General features: G+C 38.7%; 1 protein-coding gene across 9 annotated transcripts in view; it reads left to right on the top strand.

The window, feature by feature from the left end:
- The window catches only part of ANKRD17 (ankyrin repeat domain 17), an 81,814-nt gene that overhangs the window by 43,890 nt on the left and 22,937 nt on the right, over positions 1–14,987 (top strand). For 7 of the 9 annotated variants that reach the window (XM_090139091.1, XM_090139090.1, XM_090139092.1 and 4 more), the window contains 9 exons: positions 367–461; positions 4,998–5,235; positions 5,768–5,959; positions 6,348–6,457; positions 7,186–7,273; positions 8,146–8,273; positions 8,575–8,718; positions 9,263–9,365; positions 10,871–11,626. In XM_090139091.1, coding sequence (XP_089995217.1) covers positions 367–461; positions 4,998–5,235; positions 5,768–5,959; positions 6,348–6,457; positions 7,186–7,273; positions 8,146–8,273; positions 8,575–8,718; positions 9,263–9,365; positions 10,871–11,626 — 1,854 coding nt within the window. The remainder of the gene's footprint in view (positions 1–366; positions 462–4,997; positions 5,236–5,767; positions 5,960–6,347; positions 6,458–7,185; positions 7,274–8,145; positions 8,274–8,574; positions 8,719–9,262; positions 9,366–10,870; positions 11,627–14,987) is intronic. The other 2 variants (XM_090139094.1, XM_090139093.1) reach the window with 1 other exon arrangement.

Here is a 14,987-nt window from a genome sequence, read left to right as displayed (position 1 = left end):
GGAAGAAAAATCCCTCCAAGCTAAACAAAACATCCTGATGTTCTTTAGTTGAAGAAATTGGAAACTGTTAAGACATAATGAACTACCCTTGTCAATCTGATGTTTGCACTGCTCAGCTCTATCAGTTCAAGGAATGCATGTTGTAGATGCATCACTTTAGTCATGAAGTGAATCAGATGATATTTATAAAAATTGTTACTAGGTTTATGTGGACTTTGAATGTATAGATATGGACATGCTGGACTTCTAGTGTTGTAACGTGGCCTTTTGTTGCCTTACTTATATTATGCTAATACATTTTTATGGTAGTTGCAAAATGTACTTGATGAAAGTCGTTTCTATCTGTTAAGTAACTTCTCTGTACAGGTCATCTAGAAATGGTGAGATTCTTGCTGGAAGCTGGTGCAGACCAGGAGCACAAGACAGATGAAATGCACACTGCTCTCATGGAGGCTTGCATGGTAAGAGATGCATGGATTTATTGGTGAGGCAAATCTGTTGGTTTTTTTACTACCAGGAGATGAACAAAGTGATTCTTTGTGGCCTTTTTGAGGTACTAACTGAACCTAACTTCATGTTCTGGTTCTCTGGGCATGTTAATCTTTCAGCAGATGATGAAGGGGGGAAGTAACTGGTTGAAATGTGGTACTTACTAAGATAGTGAAATGAAATTTCTTATTTTGATAACCAACCACATAGTTACATTTCTGAGACAGTAGGAGATGGTTATGAACTCATCGTTTGAATAATGAAGTTTACGTTATGTCCAACTGCAGTCTAATTTTTTCAGAAGTAACAGAAGTCAACAAGTAAGGCTGTTCTGTGCTCACTGTCCTAGAGCAGCTTCATATAAACTACATTTTCTGTTGTTACATCATTTACTTTTGGCTTTTCTGGTAATTATGGAAGCCTGATTGGATGAAGAGAGTTTTATGAAGCTTGTTTTAGAAAAACTCATGAATTCAAATGTGGCTGTATGTAAATACTAGTTATTTAAACAAAACCTTTTTTTTTTTTTTTTATAATTCTGTTATGGAGAGCAACTTCCAGTTTATAATGGGATAGTCCTTTCTACAGTGATCTCCAAAAGAAATAAAGAAATAAAGCAGATTTGTAGTGGCTGTTCAAATGTTGTTACAATAGGCATTAAATATAAGAAATTAATATAGTTGTAACCTGGCTATTTGGAAGCATTTAACATAACTATGCCATGTTAAAGGAGTTTGCAAGCAAAGTTCTTGTCTTCCCATGCTGATGGTTAAGTTTAGGTGTGTGACTCAATTCTGTATGGTTCACCTAGCCCCTGGCTCCCTGAAAACAGAATCAGAGGCTTTTTGGGGATCAGCTAGTAAAACGGGAAAGGGACTTGATTAATAAGAGTATTTCAGTGTATATCCCATATTTTATAATTGTCTTTTTATTAATCTTGAAGACATTGAGAGAAAATCTGATTTTTAGCTAATCTGTTGTAGTACAACACACGTGCTTGTGAAATTATCACCATTAGAGGTTATGCATGTGTACATTTAGGTGCTGAAATGTCATAAATGATGCCCAGTTTAAGATGATTCCAAGCTTTTGTGGTAAAGAAAAAAATTCTATATCAGTGTCTTAATGTGTGTTTGTGTGAGCTACAAGTAAGCTGAATAACTGGATTTCTAACATGTTTTTCTTGTTGTAAACTTTGTGTACTGTTGTGACTGTGGCTATGGAAGAGTGCCAGAAATGCTTCTTTAAACTTTACTTAGTTTTCCTTTTCCTGAAATTACAGCACTTATGACTCTAAATTCACCCACAGCTATGCCTGTTTCAGGAAGATAATGGCTTCAAATAGGGTGAGCATTAACTAACAGTGATAGTTCTCTAGAGGTCATTAGAAAGAAAGGCACACAGATTACCAAGTCTGTTTCTTCTTACCCGAAGATATTAATAGGCTTGCCTTTTAGTTATGGTAGTGGGGAAAAAGCCTTGGTCTCCCTTATTTCTGCAGAAAACACTTCTCATAATTGACTGAGAGGTGATTGATGTTATCAGTACCTTCACTTATGTTTAAGAGAGGGAGCGACTTTCTGCGGCAGTTCTTAAGAAGGTGGCAGTCTGAAGTACAGCAGACGTTTCTCATACAGGAGGCAGAAACAGTCACTGCTTTTCAATAACAGAAGAAAGCCACCCTCTCTAGGATAACGTTGAAGTTCAGTATGTGTTAGAGAATTACCTGTGGCATAGTCCTTATGATACAAGCCATGAGACTGCATGGACCTTGTCATACAAGGCATTCAGGAAGGCTTTTGTTCAACAGCTTTTTTTTTTGCAGACACCAGTAATTGTTTAATGCAAATGAGTTGCTGAGCAATATGAGTTGTCTCGAGGGAGCAAAAAGCAGGTTTGTCTACTTGGCACTTACTTAGTAATACAGCATTTTCCAGTGAGTGCTGAGTACTGATTGCCCGCATTGGTTGGTCTTTAGAACATGCCTGGTGTACTTGTGCAGATAGATCAGACAACCTTTTGTGATCAAATAGCAGTTACTAGGGTATTTTTCAGATATTTCAGAAGAACTGAACAGCACCTTCCCATTGCCAGGTTTGGTAGAACACAGATAAAATTTCCTTGAGTGATTAATCACCAGTAGTTATTTTTAAGGCTGCCTGGCCTACATAAGAAACTTTGAAGCGTATCCTTATGCTGCTGTTAGCTGTACTTTAGCTAAATCAGTTGGGAATGATTAGTGAGCTGTTTTGCCTGAGCCTGATGGTTAAGGCACATCTCAGCATTTCCCTGAGGAAAGATTCTTTACGGAGTCTTGGAGTTTTTCCCTAAAATAGTGTTGTCATTTCATGTAGAAAAGCAAGTACGTCCTAGTTTATGTCCTAGATCTTCTTCTGGGAGAAAATCCTACTGTGCTCCCCGGAAATCGTGAGGTTCAGACAGTGAAGTCTGAAAATGTCAGATGCAGTGATGTATTTAGTCTGAGAAAGAGCGCTTAAGGTTGTGGTTTGCAGCTTGGTGAGGACGATACTGGCTGTGATTTGCTATCCCTTGGTGCAGACAGCAGTGGCTTCAATTTGCTGTCTCTTATTAATTAATCTGAGATCAAGACGTACTTAACGTGTTGAGCAAGAATCTTGAGAGAGCTTTGTGTTCTTGGTAAGCTGCTGCTTTTCCGATGTTGCCTCCTGTTGTTTGTCAGACTTTTCCCTCCATAGCTACTCCAAGTTTGAATGATCCCCATTTCCTCATGAAGAAAGCCAGCTTGGAGAGTTTCTGTCGCTGTTGGTAACAAAGTTCAGTGACCAAGCTGATCTTGCTCTGTTATCAAACTGCCATTTGATTCTATTTTTGTTGATATGCCACTGTCAGGACTCCAGAGCAAACATACAGCTGAAAAGCTTTTTCAGCAGGTTCCTCAGTCTACAGTGTACGGAAAACATGGCAAAGACTGTATGCTCAAATGGTTTGCAAAGTAAAAAAAAAAAAAAAAAAAAAAAAAAAAAAAAAAAAAAAAAAAAGCAAATGTGAGAGTACATTTTGGGAGTTTGACAGCATAGCAGCACCTAGAAATCTCTGCCAGTGGATAGTTACAGTTGAGGTCACTATTGTGATTTATGGGGAGCCTCTGACAAATTGATCTGTTTTCACTTGGAGGGAGAAAGCAAGTCCTGACTGGGCTGTAAAACAGAGCAGCAAATGCAGTAGTTCTATGGGAGCCAGGAGACAAGCAATATAGTTCTGCACAGCTATTTAAGACAGTAAGGAAGCAGAATTGTTTAATTGTTTAATAGTTTCCCCATCCTAAAGCGGGAACCCGTAAAATAAATACTCTGAGAAGCTAATAGTCCTCATGGAGGTGAAGGCAAACTACTCCTGACATACACTGATTTTTTTTTTTTGTACTGTAAATATGCTGTATATAACAAATAATGTAAATGCATGTTGAATCTAAGAATTCGCTTCTTTACTAATTGTGGAACCTTGACATGGAGTGACTTCTTGGCAATGTTAAGGCTTTGTAGTCTTTCAGAAGAGCTTTGCAACTTGTTCTCATGTCCAAGTAAAAAGATTTTTGATTGGAATTCTTTCAGTATTCCTTTATCACAGAATCACAGAATGGCCAGGGTTGGAAGGGACCTCAGGGATCATGAATCTCCAACCCCACCCACCACCACATGCAGGGCCACCAACCTTCACATCTAATACTAGACAGGCTGCCCAGGGCCCCATCCAACCTGGCCTTGAACACCTCCAGGGACAGGGCATCCACAACCTGTTCCAGTCCCTCACCACTCTCTCTGTAAAGAACTTCCTCCTGACATCCAACCTAAATCTTCCCTCCTTTATCTAACATAGTAATTGTGTTGTTGGTAATAAATTTATTGAAAGAACATAAAAGCCTTTGTTTGCTTTTTTGCTAAGATTTTTCATCCTTAAATAAGTTTGACAGTCCTCAGTTCTGTCTGAATTGTTCAATAAAGATGAATACTGAGTATTTCAGGATTTCAGTTGTAGGATTCCAACTTGTGGAGGAGGCAAGCTTTCAAAATACCATCAAGCTCTGTCTCAGCTTGTGTTTTTTTGTTGCTGTTTTTTTTTGTTGCTGTTTTTTTCTCCAACGAAACTGATAAGCAACTGAATTTGAGTCTTCTATGAAGTTCACAAGTTTGCTGTACCACAGGCAGAGAAGTTTGTGGTTCACAATATTGCTGGGTTTTTTTTGTTTGTTTTTGTTTTTTTTTTTTTGGAAAGGGCATATTCATTAAAACCAAGTTCTTCTAGTGCCTTTTAGTGTTTATCCAAATATTTGAGAAAACTCAAAGTTTTGTTATATTTTTTGGACATCCTTGCTTGTTCCTTTTCTCTTACCTCTGATGGAATTTGAGTTGGTGAGTTCTTTAACGTTTGGAAAAGAGCAGCTTGTTGGGTTTTTGTTTTTTTCTTTTTTTTTGGTCTCGATTTCTTGACCTCTGATTTTTTTTTTTTTTTTTTTTTTTAATTCCTAGGATGGCCATGTGGAAGTGGCGAGATTGCTGCTTGACAGTGGTGCTCAGGTGAACATGCCTGCTGACTCCTTCGAGTCTCCATTGACTTTGGCAGCTTGTGGAGGGCACGTTGAACTGGCAGCTTTGTTGATTGAACGTGGAGCTAACTTGGAAGAGGTAAACGATGAAGGATACACACCGCTAATGGAAGCAGCTAGAGAAGGCCACGAAGAGATGGTGGCACTACTACTTGGCCAAGGTAAGTATTGGGATGCTTTCCATGGTCTGCAATTCAACAAGCATCTGTGTATCTCTTTTTCTTCAAATTATTACTAATCTTTGGTTATTTTTGTTCCTTGACCAACTTCTGAACAAGCCAACACCCCCATTTAAATAAATCCACGGTTTAGCAAAATGGTCTGTTATCTTGTTAAGTGGTCATTCTGAATTGGTCTTCACAACAGCTTTGAATTTTTCAAACAGATATGCTGTACTGAACAGTTGGTATGAATAACTTGCACTCTGCAAGATGTTCTTGATGCATCTTCACAGCTTTTCCGTACCAAAACAAGCTGAAGTGCTTTGAAGTTCTCAGAGGAATTCCCCAAGTAGTTAAAAAAAAAAAAAAAAAAAAAAACAACAGTTTTTATATACCATGATTTTAGAGGAATTCTTTGGCTGTTGTAAAAACAAGATGCAATAAGCAAATGTCTTGTACATCAAGAAATGTATTAGTCTGCTGATACTGTTTGCAGTAATTAGTGTTGGTGTTTTTTGTTTTGTTTTTGAAGGAGCAAACATCAATGCTCAGACAGAAGAGACACAAGAAACTGCTCTAACTCTAGCTTGCTGTGGAGGTTTTTTGGAGGTTGCTGATTTTCTTATTAAAGCAGGAGCAGATATAGAGCTTGGTTGTTCAACACCTTTGATGGAGGCTGCTCAAGAGGGTCACTTGGAGTTGGTTAAATATTTATTAGCTGCAGGTATGGAATAATTCTGTTAATTATTTTTTTATAGACTCAGAGTATCTTTACAGGAAATAATCTGTTCTCACGTTCATAACACTTTTGATTAGCAGCTTCATTAAGTTGGTTGCAAAGGCTTGTGGAATCTTAAATAATGTACTGGTTGGAACCTAATTTAGTTTTTAAAGACTCAGTTGGTGTACTTTTCCTTGGAACTGAAGTCCTAGAGTTTTTTTTCTTTTAATTCCCCTAGTGTATGGCTAAGTTATTAAATAATTTCAAAGCTGTTGTAATTCAGGGGAAGAAGTTAGGTTTGCCACCTGATCTTGTAAAAGATTATAAAGAGAATTGCATATCCTCTGTAACGAGCTCCACAAAGCTTACATGCTTGTTAATACTGCTTTAGGGGCTAATGTGCATGCAACAACAGCAACAGGTGATACAGCACTGACATATGCGTGTGAAAATGGCCATACTGATGTAGCAGATGTCTTACTTCAGGCAGGTGCAGATCTGGTAAGTAATTTCCTTCTTAAAAATTACAAAAAGGAAATACAGTGGTTAATATGTTTATTTTCATGTTCACTGCTGAAAATTTTTAAACCTTCTTTTAACTAAGTAAAAACTAGTGATGGCATTCTGATAGCTGTTAGGCTGTTCTGTTATCTGGGAATGTTTAGGTCACAAGGAAAACTTTGGAGTTGTCAAAGCATTTTCAAACCCTGGCAGTTGCATGTGCAGGAAATCGGAAGACACTTTTCTTTTTGTCATGTGCAGTGTAGCTTAGAGTTGCTGAGCTGTTTATGGTTTAATACTTACATTTGAAATTTATTCTGTTCCCTAAGCAGTAGACAGTTGACAGTTTTCTTCATCTCGTGAGATCTATTTGGTGTACTGTCAGTTTATTTTTTGCACTTGGGCCAGCTTGTACACCAGTAGGTTATCAAAAAGTGAAATTAAGCATGACAGAACACATTTTCTTGATTTATAGTAACCATTCTGTGCTTGAAAGCTTCTTATCCAGGAGTTTTAGACCTGTGCAGTTGTGGTAGATATTCTCCTCTGTCTGCAAGATATAGCATGTTGCAGTATTGTTAAAAATTTAGTGCTGGTAGGCTGTCAAATACAAAACAGAAATCTTCCATACCTAGTGTTTTCCAATTCAAAAAGCAAAATTTAATTATGTACTTCTGTGTGTGATGCTTCTGAATTTTGAATACCAAGTGTTTGTTAATTTGCTCTAGGAGCATGAATCAGAAGGTGGAAGAACTCCTCTCATGAAAGCTGCAAGGGCAGGTCATGTTTGCACTGTTCAGTTCTTGATTAGCAAAGGTAAGTATTGTGTGAAGGTTAACAGAGCTGCCCTAACTTAAGGGCATATGTCAGTGCTAGTACCATGGATTTGATTCAAATACTGTACATATTTCAGTGATTCTGAACACATAATTATCTCCTCTGGTTTCTGATGAGATGAGTGGAAATTCAGCGAACTCTTAAGAATAGTTGCATTCCATTCTCTAATTCCTAATAACACAGCAGTGGTTACTCAGTGTCTCTGCTCCTGGTGCAGCTTTTGAGCACTGTATTTTTTCAGAAGTTAAATTTCAAGTCCTTGCTTGTTTCAGCGTTTCAGTTATCACTTGCTCTATGTTGTCACAACTGTCAGCTGCAGCCTTATGTTACTGTTGAATGCATAGAATTGGTACAGACCTCAGAACTGCTGTCTTCTTTCTTAGCAACAGTTTTTCCTCATACCTGGTGTTGGAGGCCTAAGGCTTCCAGTACGGAAAGAAGCAGAGCTGCATCTAGTCTCTTTCTGATGACTAGTTAAAGTAATGCATCAAGTCATTTGTAAAAAGAGGCATCACTGGAAAAGAACTGCTAACAGACTTAAAAGCCAGTAGGTTCTCCTAGTGTGTAAAGTTTAATACATATAAATGTATCAGAACAATGAGTCTGAATGCTAGTTGCGGGTAGTTTTGCTGTTCTTGGAAGTACCTGTAGTAAGGGTCAAATTCTGAAGTTGTTACCTAACGAGGCATGTTAATTCAGTGACTGTCAATTTAAATGACTTCTGATCATAGTCTGGTTCAGTTTTAATGTATTAGTTGCAAAACTGCAGCCAAAGAGAAAGCGTTTTTCATTTTGTATTTTTTTTTATTTTCCTGCATTCCTTAAATAATCTTTGCGTTCTCTTTTTCAAGGAGCAAATGTGAACAGGACTACTGCTAACAATGATCATACAGTGTTATCACTGGCCTGTGCTGGAGGTCATCTGGCGGTTGTGGAGTTACTGCTAGCTCATGGTGCTGATCCTACACATAGATTGAAGGTTTGTCACTCCACTGCTTTATTTTCTTCTGAGTGAGTGAACAGCTGTGTGATGCTTAACTGTCTGCTGCTTTAAAGCACAACACAGTTGTGAGGCCATAGTTGAATGAAAACTAAAATATTGATTTTTAAAAAAAATATTATTATTGGGTATTTTTTGTAGAGTTCTTAAGTTTAGTTGTGGATTTGCTGCAGTTGGAATATTTAAGTTTTTATATATTTTGTTGGGTCTGTCAAAATATTTCAACACTGTCATGTTCTGTTTGTACTCTTTTCTAATACTGTGATCTTTGCCTCTTCAGGATGGATCAACTATGTTAATAGAGGCAGCAAAGGGTGGTCATACCAGTGTGGTTTGTTACCTTCTAGACTACCCAAACAACTTACTTTCTGCTCCTCCACCTGATGCTACTCAGCTGACCCCGCCATCCCATGATTTAAATAGGGTAAGAATTAAGGACTGGTAGTTTGATCTGTGGGACTTTGTATTTCTTCTTGCAGCTTAGTCAAAGTTGAAACATTTGAAAGAGTCAGGTGTGTCATTTATACACTACTGAACTGTAGGGAATGCATTGAAAATCTGAGCTGTTGTAAAGATGAAGGTTCTCTGAGCATTGCTGTGTGGTCCTTCTGTTCATCTACAAAAATTACTTTTTTAAAAAAAAAAAAAGCAGCCAGCAACTGAAGTCATCTTTAGTGAGGCTGTTCTGCAAAATTACATTTGTAGTCTGCTGTGGCTTGTATTTGCTTTATCAGAGTGTAGCATACAGAGATGAGTATGCTTACCCAAGCTATTTCTTAGGTTACGAATTTGAAGCACGTAGAAGCTAGATGATTTTGTTAACTGTTGAACTCAGCATATTTAAACTGTCTTAAATGTTGTTAGTTACCACAAACGTCTGCTTTTCTAACAGGTTTTGTTTACCTTCTATTGAACTATCACTAGATTGGAGTATGAGAAAAATAATCTATTAGTATCCAACATTTTAGGCTCCTCGTGTACCAGTGCAGGCGCTGCCCATGGTCGTCCCACCCCAGGAGCCTGACAAACCCCCTGCTAATGTCGCCACAACCCTTCCCATCAGAAATAAAGGTCAGTTTTAGTTCTGGAGCTGATTTTCTGAATAGAAGATTTAGGGTTGCACTTATAGCGAGTAGTTCCTATGAAAAGTGTTAATGGATTCAGTCAAGGAGATACTGTAAATTTTTTTTTAGGATTGCTTATATACTAAATATGAACTCAGTCATCTAACCCTTTTACCACAAAGTGTCAAGAAATCTGCCTAAGTAAAAACATTAAAGTATATATTAGTCTGGCATACCGGACTGAAACAACAGAATGTCACCCAGAAAGCTCTGTAAATTTTCTAGTCTAACTTGTAGAAATTGTTAAGCTCCATATTGTAGTTGATTGGGTAACTTGTGTTTTCTTAAGATAGTAGTCTTGGAGTGGGGTGGACTAATGTGACTGAAGGCGGAATTTCTTGTGCTATAAAATATTTAGTCTCATGTGGCTCAGGTCCTTCTAGGACTAAATTTGCATCTATTTTGAGGATCACCATTTTGAGAATTTACACTTTCTGTACCTCAGAAGTCTCTTCCAAAATATTTTTTTTTTTTAATCAAGGATCAGCAATAGCGCAAATACAGGCGTGCATGTTATAAAATTAATACTGTGTGTACACTTGTATTGTTCTGGAAATACAGCAAGGATCTCTGGAAGAAACTGGGCACCACCACTGGCTCAAATCCTGAGTTTTCATTTGCCTTTCACCCTTCAAAATTAACAGATTGTTCTTTCTCCAACTGGTATGGCAGACCATGTCAGCTGTATTACCGTGGACTTCTTCATAAAAGATGTATTGGATTAGTCCATCGCTTGTTCTTACAGGAAGGCTGAATTATTTGCCTTGCCTGGGCGGAGAGCTGAGTTTTGACACGTGCAAAATCGTGTCTGCTATGGATAACATGTAGTTACTAAACATACCCTGTTAGATCATGTTAAATATAAATGACTATCCTAGGTTCTAGCACTGTTTGTCAACTGGGCAAAGCTGGATACCTGTAGCGAAAGGATTCAGTGTTCCTAGAAAGTATAATACTTCCTAAAATGTACCACACTGCTCAAAAAACTGGTGGCCTAGAAAAAGATGTTTTTTGCATCACTTTTGCTGTGCTTCAGGGATGTAACGGTACATTTGTCTTAACACGATACCAATTCCAAAAGATCAAGTGAAGAGACAGCATGTTCTACCCTTTTGTTTTCATTTATCTCATAGCACCACTTGATAACAGCGGCTCTTGAGACAATCACTTCATTTGGCAAAAATATAACAGTAGTTGGATTAAATATTTCAGCATAGCGTAGGGGTTATTTGGAATGTATGTGCAGTAATCTGTACTTTTAACTTGCGATCTGACTGCTGTGTTAAAGTTGATAGTGAAAGATACAGTTTCCGTTGAGGGCAGTACAAGTACTTTCTGACCTTCTGTGGGTGCTGTGTCTCAGTGCATTTAGCATCCCAACAGTAGCTCTATAATGAGGATGCCATTCATATGCACTTCCATTGGTTCTGAGGGGGTTTCTTTTTCACACAGCTGCTTCTAAACAAAAGTCCAGCAGTCATTTGCCAGCAAACAACCAGGATGTACAGGGTTACATCACCAATCAGTCTCCAGAGAGCATTGTAGAAGAGGCTCAGGGCAAGTTGACAGAGCTGGAGCAGAGGATAAAAGAAGCCATAGAGAAGAATGCTCAGCTGCAGTCCTTGGAATTGGCACACGCTGACCAGCTCACCAAAGAGAAGATTGAGGAGCTGAACAAAACGAGAGAGGAACAAATTCAGAAGAAACAAAAGATTTTGGAGGAACTGCAGAAAGTGGAACGAGAGTTACAGCTGAAAACTCAGCAGCAGCTGAAAAAGCAATATCTAGAGGTAAAAGCGCAAAGAATTCAGCTCCAGCAGCAGCAGCAGCAACAGTCTTGCCAGCACCTGGGACTTCTGACTCCTGTTGGGGTAGGAGAACAACTCTCAGAGGGAGACTATGCACGATTACAGCAAGTGGACCCCGTCTTGCTTAAAGATGATCCTCAGCAAGCTGCTGCACAGACGGGTTTTGCACCAATTCAGCCTCTGGCGATGCCACAAGCTTTGCCTCTGGCAGCAGGTTCCTTACCTCCAGGGTCCATCGCAAATCTTACAGAACTGCAAGGTGTTATAGTTGGACAGCCAGTATTGGGCCAAGCACAACTAGCAGGGCTGGGGCAAGGAATACTGACAGAAACACAGCAAGGGTTAATGGTAGCCAGCCCTGCTCAGACGCTCAATGACACGCTGGATGACATCATGGCAGGTGGGTTTATATTGTTATGAGCAGGTATAATATTTGCTTAACCAGTTGAGGGTATGTCGGCTTTTTTTGTGTGTGCGTGTGTGTTTATGTATTCCTGCTAGCTCTACAGCAAAACCACTAGCCTGTTTCCTGTGTTTAGGATCTCAGAGTTAGTTTTAACTTCTCAATTTGCAGCCTTGTCTTTCTTTTTGTTGTGCTATACTGGTGCTCTTTTGTCAGGTTGGTATGTCAGAAGTTGCATTTTTAACATTTTGTAGTTTGGGAGGGGTGTGCTAGAGATTAACAGCTGTATTTCAGTCTGTAGCTTAGGAACAGCATCAGGACAACACTGTTTGTTTGCACTCTAAGCTAGTTAAATGAGAACTGTCGTGGAGTACTCCAGCAGGCTTTTTAGCTACAGCATTCCATCAAGCCTACAACTTGTAATGAATGTAGGCCTGTCTGCTGAATGAAAGGTGCTTGATTGGCCCTGGATAGTGAACCATTAGGAAACGTTTACATTTACTTGGAAGAGAAAAGAAAAAAAAGCAATTGTAATTTGTTTACTGTTGGTGTTTTTTTTTTTTTAAGTACACTCCTGAAAATTGCTGTTTCTCCAATTAAAAACAAATTCAGCCCTACCAGGTTTTTCTGAATTACTTTGGAGATTAGTTGGATGTGTTGAGTCAGTGCTTTAAGGCCTTAAAAAGTAATTGTTTAAAATAATAGGCTTTCAGTACCATAGGGAACATGAGCTTCTAGTGTTGATTCTCTTTATGCATGCTTTAGTTGCATGTCCCTGTTCATGTTAAAGTAATAGCTGAAATACTCATTTTGAGTACCTACCTAAATACAGATCAACTGTTAAGGAATATTTAAAAAATAATAAATACATCAACATTTCCCTTGATTAAAAACTTGTTGATGTTTTTGTGAAACAGATGAATGTTTATTTTTAGAAGTGCTGTCTATCTTGACAGTAGTTCTTCGTAAGGAGACTGTAGGACTAATGCACTGTGCTGGGATATGAACTGGAGCATAGACAGGTCTCTAAGAACATGTTAGTCCAAAGGTTCAGAGGAGTGGATATTTTCCTGCATGTACTGCAGGAGGAATGGGGGGAGTGTGGTGCACAGTGAATAGTGGATTTGGTAATTATGTAAAAGACTGAATGGTGATTGTTTGGTATAATTGGAATGATGCTTTTCAAGTTGTGACTAAAAATAGACTTCTAATGAGTAACCTGATGTTCAGGCAAAGCCTCCTGAAAGATTACTGAAACTTATGGGAGCTATGAGATTCTCTTCGGAAAATCTAGTGTTAGAGTTTAAGCCTAGGTACAAAGATTGAAAGCTGTCAGTGAATAAATATCTGACAAGAGACATGAGAAGATAGATAAAGCTACTTGCATTGTGATAATGTGCACTGATGGTATTGGGATACCTACCAGCACCAGCTACTTGATTCCACAGAGAGAACAAATACCGTTTGTGTTTGTGTGAAGAATGTGAGCAATACACTTTCTTTTAAGTGTAACATAGAATTTCATTTAGAATACACTTGCTGTGTGTTTAACTGCATATAACATTTTGAGGAACTCTGATTTTAGGTCAGGTGGTGCATACCCAAATGCTTGTTCATGCCTTTTTGTGAAAGTCAGATATTTCCAATGTACATATGAATGAATGAATGTTTTTGTATTCCTTAGTTCCAGTTCTTACTACATGTGCATGTACACGTGCAGTTGGGGATCAGATCTAAATTGTGTTCTGACAGGTATTTGTGGTAAGTCTGTTAGAAGTTGTACATGTGCAGTTTCACCTTAAGCCTGTCAAATGGCTTATTTTAAAGTGAGCAGATACAGCCCTGGCTGTACAACTCTAGCAGCTCGATTTCACACATCTTGATTTTAGTGTGGAGGTGAAATGGGCTCAGTGTAACACAAAATGTTTAGGGAGCAGCTACATATTTTTTCTGTAGCCTTCTAAAATGCTTCACTGGGAGCCCTGTGGAGTATTCCTGTAGGTACAAAGCCGTGTTTGCAGCACTGGGTGAATTCTGGAATAGGAATAGCATTGGAATAGGCTCCCCAGGGAGGTGGTTGAGTCACTGTCCCTGGATGTGGTGCCCAAGGACATGATTTAGCTGAGGGTTGTTAGACTTAGGGTTAGGTTGTGGTTGGACTCGATGATTTTTAAGGTCTCTTCCAACCTGAGCAATTCAGTGATTCTATGAATTCACACTGGTTACAAAAACAAGGCTGTCTTCTGATTGTAAACTTGATCTAGTGTTCATCTTTGTGCTTAATTGTTTGCAAATTATTATTTAATTCTCCAATTCTAAGTGCTTGTTTAAACCAAGTCAGGTGTGCAAATGCTGGTATTAGAGACTGGGATAAGATAGTCTTGCTGTAAGTCAAGTGCTTAGTTGTTAGATCACCTCTGGAATGTTGAAGTGTGATTCCTTGTTGCTAGAGAAGCTCATTGATGTTGTCAGGGCCCTACAGTATTAGCCTAGGAACACAGAATATACTGACTTAAGAGTTCTAGGGTGGTGGTTTTATGTTTTTAGTGTTTTTGTTGTTGTTTGTGGGTTGTTGTTTTGTTCTGTTATTGTTTTATTCTATGTTTTATTTGGAAAGAAACAGGACAAGTTGAAAAAGTGAATATTCAATTACAACTCCTGCTGGAACTGATGACAAGCAAAGGGTTTGCTCTTTGACTTCAGATGTCAGTTCAAGTCATTTGCTTGCAGCGAGTCTGGCAAATAGAAGTATTTATTGACCATGGAAAAGGGTTAGTTAGGAAACTCTTTGGCAGGGTCTTCTGTGATAGGACAAGAAGTGGTTTCAAACTAAAAGAGGGGAGATTTAGATTGGATATAAGGAAAAAGAGGTAGCTGAAGCACAGGAATGGGTTGCCCAGAGAGATGGAAGAAGCCCTGTCCCTGGAGACATTCAGGGCCAGGCTGGATGGAGTTCTGAGCAACCTGATGTAGCTGTAGGCATCTTTGTCTTCGCAGGGGTGTTGGACTAGATGGTCTTTACAGAGGTCCCTTCCAACTCAAACAATCCTGTATTCTATGGGATCCAGTAGCAAAACCTCACAAAAAAAAAAAAAAAAAACAGGAGCCTTGAAACACTTGATATTTTACTTACTGGAAGCTGCCTTCTGAGTTGAGTCAGCTATAACTACCAAAATTAATGCAAAGGAATCACATCAACTATAAGTTGTGTGTTGGTGTTAATAAGATTAGTAGCTGGTACTGAACTAAAGCACAGATACTCTTGAAATACTGTAATTGTGACCTAGTTGTGAAGATGTGCTGTCCTAGCCATACAGTAACTAGGGCGTAACTTTGAAGTGTGGTGTTTCAGGTGATC

Source organism: Phasianus colchicus, chromosome 4 (genome assembly GCF_987193195.1).
Source record: "Phasianus colchicus chromosome 4, bPhaCol1.hap1.1, whole genome shotgun sequence".
Lineage (NCBI taxonomy): Eukaryota > Metazoa > Chordata > Aves > Galliformes > Phasianidae > Phasianus > Phasianus colchicus.
Note: the sequence above shows the minus strand (reverse complement) of the source record. Positions and strands in the feature narration are given on the sequence as shown.